The sequence below is a fragment of the Quercus suber genome, unplaced genomic scaffold (genome assembly GCF_002906115.3).
Source record: "Quercus suber isolate HL8 unplaced genomic scaffold, Cork oak 2.0 scaffold_359, whole genome shotgun sequence".
Lineage (NCBI taxonomy): Eukaryota > Viridiplantae > Streptophyta > Magnoliopsida > Fagales > Fagaceae > Quercus > Quercus suber.
In genome coordinates, this window is record NW_027069811.1 from 151828 (window position 1) to 160432 (window position 8605).

Sequence of the window (8605 nt, forward strand, 5' to 3'; positions counted from 1 at the left end):
CATTAAGTCCACATCTCTTTGTACTAGTGATGGATCACCAAATCAATTTAAGAGGAAGTCCCTTGGTATATTTTTTTTTGCAAATGATATAGTTCTAATGGGTGAAACGAGAAGTGGACTTACTGCCAAGTTAGAATTTGGGCCTCTAGAATTTAAAAGCTTTCGATCATATATGACTAAAACAAAATATAAGGAATGTAAGTTTAGTAAAACTAGAAATAAATATAAAAAGATGGTAAGACTTGATGGTCAAAAGATACAAAAGATAAAGAGTTTTTGATAACTTATATCAATAATCCATAAAGATCAAGAGATCGAAGATGATGTGAATTATAGGATAAAAGCATGGTGGATGAATTGGAGAAATGCATTAGGAGTATTGTGTAATTATAGAATACCTATAGGAAAAATAATATAAGACCTCTATTAAGGGTGAACAACCACCGATCTGAACCAACGATCCAAGCTAAAGCCTAGCTAATGGAACCACAAGATTAGGCTGGCAACAATAAACATGAAGGTGATTGGAGGAAGTGCTAGGTTTTTTACGTCAATGGATATGGTTGTTTTTAGATGTTTTTGGATTCTTACAAACACTGAACTGACCGACATATTTCTAAATTTCCCTATACTCCCCCCCCCCCCTTCGTCTATTTTACATGCACCCCTTTTACGTCGATCGGTATGGTTTTCTGCAAATGTTTTTGAATTCCTACAAACACTGAACTGACTAACAAATTTCTAAATTTCCCCAATATTCGCCCCCCCCCTATTTTACACACGCCCTTTTTATTTTTTGTTTCTCCCACTCAACCTAGCTTTTCAGCCTTGTCAAAATTTGTAACATGGCTAGAGATTAAGAAGTAGAAACCAGAAGGATAGCATCGCTGAGGATTAAGACTTTCTCACTCTCTCACCAATGTTGCTAGAATTTCGATCCAAAGGTGCGGCAAAGATTCTCATTTTAAGAATTCAAACAACATCAACGCATATTAAGAACCTCCAACACTGGCCACATTGAACCGTGTTCAACCCTAATTGCTATAAGTCCAACTATGCTCTATGGTACTGAATGTTGGGCTGCTAAAAAGTAACATATTCATAAAATGAGTAAATCTGAAATGAGAATATTAAGATGGATAAGTAGAAATATACAAAAAGATAGAATTCAAAATGAAGAGAATCCCTTAAAGATAAAGGTGACCCTTATTGATGAAAATATGAGAGAAAGAGAGTAGGGATGGCAATTTTGCCCTGCCCTGCTTAACCTGCCCCTCCCCTCTTAGCCCCTTGTGGGTTTTCCCCACCCCGCAAAGGTAGTGGGGCGGGGATGGGGCAAGATTTTAGCCCCACACCACGGGGCGAGACGGGGATGGGTTTAGACTTTTTAGACCCACCCTGCCCCGCCCCTCCCCATCCCCATTCCCGCCCCATGTTGCTAAAAATTATAATTGTAAATTTTTCATACCCTAAAACCCTACTATTTAAACAAACATATCAATATTAGCTTATTTTATTCTACCCAATGTGGTTCTCTACCTTTATTTTATTATGTGTTATACTATGAGTTTTTTTTGTGATCGTTTTGTTAAACACTTGGATATATTGTTCAATTTTTTCTAAAAATTGATTTGATTTTATGGGATAAATTTAGTTGTAATTTTAAGTATATTTTTATTAATGAAATAAGTTTCATTAAAAAATTTGTACTAGTTGTAAGGAAAATTAACAAAAAGTAGAGTTTTACGAGGTGGGGCGGGGCTTTGTAGGGCCCCAAGAGGCGGGGATGGGATGAGAAAGTTTTTCCTGTCATACGGGACGAGGATGGGGCAAGACAAAACCATGCGGGAGTGAGTTTATTCAAGTTAAGGGAATGAAAAAAAGTAGAGAAAGACCAAAAATACATTAGTAGAGGTAGTTAAAAAGGGACATGTCAACTAAGGAAGTAATAGAGACTATGACTTCTTTTCTTTTCTTTTCTTTTTTTCTTTTTTTTTTTTTTTTGNCTAAAAACAACATTTGTAATATCAAATGAAATTTTAATACCGGCAAGTTTATTGCATTTAGTTCTATGTGTGAAATCAGCAATTTCATGGAGTTGTTACATTTATAGTTTAAGTTTGAGCAAAGAAACCGAGCAAAGAAATCTTTTAGCTATCTGATTTATACTATAGCAAATTCCCTGTAAAATAATCAACGAACCTTAAAATCTGAACAAGTTGATTTTGAATAAATTTCACACGGAAAACCGGTTTAGCATTATTGGTCTGTGGAACTTGCTGCTTTCTACACTGCTGCTGTGTCAAAGTTCATTTTTTTGGACTAAGTCACAGAATAAAACTATCTTTTAATCTTTGCTTTTCATGAAAGCATTTAGTTTTCTCTTTTAGTATGAGCCGAGATCTCTGACAATTATTTCTTTATCTAATAATCTTTCGAGGGTTAGAAAGGATTTGTTGTCAAACACAAGGCAACTTTTGACTAAGATTATTTTTTAGACCAGTACAGTGAAATAACTGGAATATTTTGACCCATCACAGTTTTAGGGTACCCTATCCAGTATAAACACAGTTTTGAATCCACTTTTTTTCTTTTTCTTTTTTTCCTTGTTGATTTGTTTACAATTGTATTTATCTCTTCCAAATTGTCCAACACATTTTTGGCAGAAGAAAACATCATAATAAACCCGTACAACATAGAAACAAAGTCTTGGCAGATACAATTTCTATATCAAAAGGGGCATAAGCAACCCTCGAGGAGCATGCATGAGTACACAACCGTTGACAATTATGCTGTCAATTACCTTAAACAAATTATTACTTGCCCACTTGCCATTGAGGCTAATGGGGGAGTAACTTAAGACATGCCATTGGATTATGAGCCTCTCTTTCTTTCTTTTTTCCTTTTTTTTTCCCCTTCTTTCTTTTCAATGTTTCTTTCTTTTTATCCTCCATGAAAGAGCATTGGGATGTTTCCTCACTTTTTGACTTTAGGGGCAAATTTGTTGATCATAGAGCTTTTACAAATTATAGAAAAAGGAAAAGCATTATCTCAAACTTAGTGAGAATAAAATGTTGATTGGTTTGATTCCTTCAGTGTACCCTAGTGGAGTGATAAAGATCTCAGTCCTTGAGAAATAATCATTGGCAAACATGATCCCTATTGCGCTGGTGGGATTTGAGCCTACTAGAGTTTAAAGAGCTTCTTTCTGCATTTTGTGAATTTTGTGGTCAAATTAAATTGCATTTTTTTGCTAGGGAGGAATAATACACTAATACTTGCCAAAGATTTCATAGCCTCTAGGTTTTTCTCTTTACTTGATTTGCTTTTCTTATGTTTTATTTGCCTTTCCCACTTTTATCATCTGGTCATACAGTTGGAGCTCTAGTCCAAAATATACCCATCACTCAAAGGAAAATTAAGAAGCCCCACTTCAGGGTCAAAAGAATATCAAAGAAAAAACTAAGCCAAAAATCAAACCACCTGTAAAGTTGATAACTTTCATAGTAAGTGAGAAATCCATTACCTGAAAGGATCCGTAGGTGCAAAAGGGAAAATAAATGAAACTAACAATGCATATGGGTGCAATTATACATGAAATTGAAAGGGTATCATTGAATAAAGTCTCTAATTGTTCTGTGCTAGAGAACTTAAGGCCTGTTTCAAATGATTCTAAACAATGGAATATCAAAGTCAACAAACAAGCTTCTGTATCAATTTCGATGCATGCAGGTATTTCATTCTGCTATATGATCAGTGAGACTACCTATAAAAAAATTTGCACTGTGTTAACAAAGAATAATCATAAAGAACTGTTTTTCTTAACTACAATATCTATACAGGGCTTGGAAGTCAAATACATTAGCAAGAAGAAACAAGTGGAGATTCTCACACATTCTCAACTATTTAGGCCCACTCCACCGACTGACTTTTGAACTAATTCAGTACTTGCAAATGTTGCTATCTTCCTTGCACTTGATTAAAAAGGATTGTAAATTCCTCATTCCTGCACCCTGCACAATCCCCTCATTAAATGTCCTCCAGCAAACTCAGCTACCAATTCACGGCAAATTAACTGTAAAAACTCCTGAAAGTTTTACAATTGTCAGCAGCAGATGAAGGAAAGAAAGACACATTACTGGTGACAAGAGCTGAAGCAAATTAGCTTTAAATGATAAAAATGGAAAATAAAAAGAAGGAACAGAAAAGAGTAAGTACCTGCCATACTTTCTAGACTTTGTAACATTATATAATGCTACAAATGATATGCCATCCATACATAGAAATAATATTTCAAATCAATTAACTCATGCTAAACTTGGACCAACTGTTTGCTTATATAGAAACTGAATCTTAGGGCAATCGAGGGACTGACTGAAGCTCCAATAAAAATTCACATTTAAGATTAAGCAGATGCTGAATGGAGAGGATATAGAAGTTAAATGGAATTCAATAGAGCAGCATGGTCAACACAACAAACAATATTAGAGCTCTCATGTTTGTTTCCTCCTTTTTTTCAAGTGTAAAGTTCAGGATATTCAAGATACCATTTATCAATTGAAGGAACTCAACCAAATATTTTGAGGTCCAAATGGATACTCCGTTGTATAGTGATATTTGATTCTGAGTGGGGTCTAGGCCAAGATCATTCTACAGTTCAGAATAACTACACCTACCTGTACAAATCATATATTCATATTACAAACACCAAGTAGTTTTCATAGGGGACCAAGGCATGAAGCATGTCACATGTCACAAAGTTTGATTTATTGGTACTAAAGGAGAACAAGGCATCGACCATATCTACTGTTTTGTGCCAAAACAACTCGTGACAAGCAGCAAACCTAGGTGGCATGAGCCCACATTATCGCCACTTTTGCCAAAATGCATAACATGCCAAAGACTAAGAAAACATACTCCAATATGAAGTCTTGAAACCCTCACCATCAGCAAACTTTGTGAAGCATAAAGACAGAAATGGAAACCAGATATAATTATTGGCCATATTTCTATACCATATGTCCCAGCCTTTTCTGGTAAGAAGAGAAACTAACTTAGAAACTGAAGGGAAATATTCAAGCCAATTGAATAACAGTATAGATAGAGACAATATCGTATAAGGAACAAAAAAAAATTTAAAAAAAAAAAAAAACACTGAAATCCTTGTTATTTTGAGTGATCTGATCGAAGAAGCATGCTCTACTCACAGGAAATGAACAATGCAAAGGGTGCTTTTATCCAACCAACCAACCAACTAACCATCAAGAAGAATTACATAAGCATGTGTGGTATTACACAACAAATGCAGCAAAAATTAATAACCATCAAACCCCCAAAAGAAAACACCTTATATTGGAACAAAATTCAGTACAATCGCAATACGCTTCTGGCGATAGAATGTGCATGATTCGACCTACTTTTCACGGACCCCCCATTCCTCCTGTTGCTGCTGCTGCTGCTGCTCCTCATCGGAGTCAAGTAGAACCTCAACAAACCATTATCGATGTTGTTAGGCGAATACCTTGCACTCCTATTCCTTTCCAACACAAACTCATCCCTCTTCTTTTTCCCATTCCCATTGGCCTCCCACCCACCATTCTTCCTTAAACTCCAAACCCCCAAGACCACCGCCGCCGCTGCCGCCACCGCCAACTCCAACTCCAACACCACCACCAATACCAAAGTTATGTGAAGAATTCCTCCAACTCACACTGCTATTGCTTCTAAACACCTTTCTATTAAAAGCACCTCTCGATTCTTGCCAAGACTCCGAAAGAGACCTCTCCACCCCATTTGCTCTACTACTATACCTATCATCATCCTCTTCTTTATTCCCACCACCTTTCCTATGAATAAAACCCCATATATTCCAAGCCTTGCTCCACCTCTTTGACTTCTTATTATTAGACTTCCCAACCACCGAACTCCCATCTCTAAAACCCAATTCAAAGCTCTCCGAACAATCATCCCTCATCGAATTCGAATTCGAATCCCTCTCCCTCTCCGGCGCCACTAATTTCGGCCCATTGAGGTAATCCATGACGCTTGTAGTAGTAGTAGTAGCAGTAGCAGTGGACGCAACAGTAGCAGGTGACACCTTCGAATTTGCACTGGCATTCGAAACCGACTTCAATTCATCAATCTCCGCCACCACCGCCGCCGCCGTCTTCCTTATCGAGCTAGACCGGTCTAAACTCCTCCGCCGCCTCGAAGACGAGTCCGAATAATAGTCCCTCGTCTGAGCCGACCCACCGGGCACCACAGAAAAACCCATCTCCTCCTCGCCACCCGGTTCCTCAACCGGAATCTGAGTATCGGTCCTCACGACGTGAACCGGAGGAGGAAGAGGAGGGAGGAGGAGGATCCTCTACGACCGAAACCATAGTGGGCATTCTAGGAAAAGTTCGACCAATCAAATAGCCATCCCAAGAAGCTCTTGGCTCGTCGAAGGACATTCGAGGATCGTCGAAAGACATTCGACCAGCTTCAAACGACATCCGATTCGCGTCGAGTGAGAATCTCGGGTCCGTGTCGCAGGATCGGCGGCCGTAGCCGTAGTCGGCGATTTCCGACTGGGTTTCTCGGAACTGCCTTCCGATCGGCTTTTCCACCGGTAATGTGGCGGACCCACCACCGCCATTCCTCCGTTTCTTCAGCTTCTGCTTTTGTCTCCACTTCTGCAACTTCTTGCTGAACACCGACGCCGCCGACCAGAAACTCCCGGCGATTTCTTTGAAATCTCTGCCGGAATTTTTCTTGGTGTTCACGTCGAGATCTATGTGGTCCTTCATGGGCTTCAAGTCTTCTTGTTCTGCTTCTGGGTCTAGTTCTAGCTCTGGTTCTGGCTCTGCTTCTCTCTCTGGCTCCGTCTCCAACTCTTCCTCCTCTTCTTCAACAATTTCCTGAACTCTGTCTTCCACTACATTTGAAATCCTTGGTTCCTCGGCAACTGCTTTACCATTGTTTGAGTCGGACTCGGACTCGGACTCGGACTCAGACTCGGTCTCGGTGTCTTCCAAGACTGGATTTTGAACACTTGAAGAAGCTAAATTTCTTGACTCAACCAAAGAAGTAGAAGCAGAAAAAGAAGGTTCTTGTTGATGCTGATGCTGATGCTGTTGCTGTTGTGGCTGATGATTTTGTTGATGTGGGTCTTTTTGCTTAGCTGGGTTACGCTCGTCGTCTTGAGTGAAAAGACACCAAAGAGTGTTCCTGACTCGAACGTCACAGGACTTCCTCTGTGGCTCAAAAACCCCAGAGAAACCCTCGTTGTTCTTCGACGCCGAAAACGACTTGGTTCTCCGAAGCTCAGGAAAGAAGGAGTTCCTGTTACGACTACTACTGCTGTTGTTGCTGTTGTTGTTGTTGTTGTTGTTGTTGGAGTTTTTGAAGATGGATTTAAGGGCTGAAGAAGTAGTGGTGGGGGGTTTGTTGCGAGAGGAGGAGGAAGTGGAAGCGGTGGAGGAATTTGGGTCCAAAACGGCAAGTCGTTCGCAGAGGCATGAGGGGCAAAAGCCAGTGAAGTGCTCTTCTGGGTGACGGTCACAGGAAGTGGAAGATCTATGAAGCTGTGGTGGTAGCGGTGGTAGTGATGCTGCTACTGCGGTTGCTGCTGCTGCTGTTTCGGTTATGGGATTCATTAATTTTGAACTCTTAAAAGAGTTTTGGTTTTGGTTTTTGTTCTGCTATTGCTGTTGTTGTTTTTGTTGTTGTTGGGCTTGATATAATTAGTGTGATGATAATGATAATGCACACTCTGCTGCTACTTCTCTTGCTGCTTCTCATGAGTCCAAGTAGAGTGGCAAATGAGAGAGAGATAGAGAGAGAGAGATATTTGTGTGTGTTTGTTTGTTTTTCTTTACTGTTTGGTTTCAACGGACAGTGAGGAAAGCGAGTGAGTGAGAGTGAGTGTGAGAGAGAGAAAGAGAAAGGAAAAGAAAATATGATATTATTATGAGCAGAGAAACAACGGGAAAATGGAAATAGGGAATTTTTAGGGGATGCCATGCCCCACACGCTCTCCTTTCTTTTTCTTTCTCTTTCTCTCTCTCTCTCTGTATAGAGTCTAGGGCACTCGCTACTGAAAAGACAATTTTGGGCCTATGTGTCTCTAGGTATATCCTTAACCCGAGGTTTTTTTTTTTTTTTGGTTTTTCCAGGAACCTGTTTGTTTGCCAAGAGGATGATGATTCATTGAACTCAAAATGGGATTCAGTAATCTGAATAGAATATATAAAAATAATTTCCTTTGTGTTTACTCACTATTCACATTATATTTGTATCCTACTAGTCTATCATGGGGTATCTGAGATTTGGATTGTCTCTGTATTTTTTGTTTGTTTAACTGGAAAAATCAGGAGATTTGCAAGTTGGAATCTTTTTTAAAGATCATTTCTCTCTTCAAGTTGGGAATAGCTAGATTAAAGTTTGAACTTTTGTGTTTGGTTAAGTCATAGTAGTGGTTAAAAATTAGAACCTGTTAATTGTACATCTCTTTATCTTTAATATTTCAACAACAAAATAATAATAATAATAATAATTCAATATACAAAATGTTTTTTTTAGTGAGACTAATATAAAAATCGTTTGAATAAAATTATTAAGC

The 8605-nt window shown here is 38.7% G+C and overlaps 1 protein-coding gene across 1 annotated transcript; it reads right to left on the reverse strand.

The window, feature by feature from the left end:
* Window positions 1-5213: 5213 nt before the first annotated feature.
* On the reverse strand, window positions 5214-7965 carry LOC112039734 (protein OCTOPUS). Its single transcript, XM_065760250.1, is given in 3 exon segments — window positions 5214-5636; window positions 5680-6340; window positions 6342-7965. Coding segments are annotated over 3 exon segments (2232 nt in total). The 5' UTR covers window positions 7641-7965; the 3' UTR covers window positions 5214-5364.
* Between the last annotated feature and the right edge of the window lie 640 nt (window positions 7966-8605).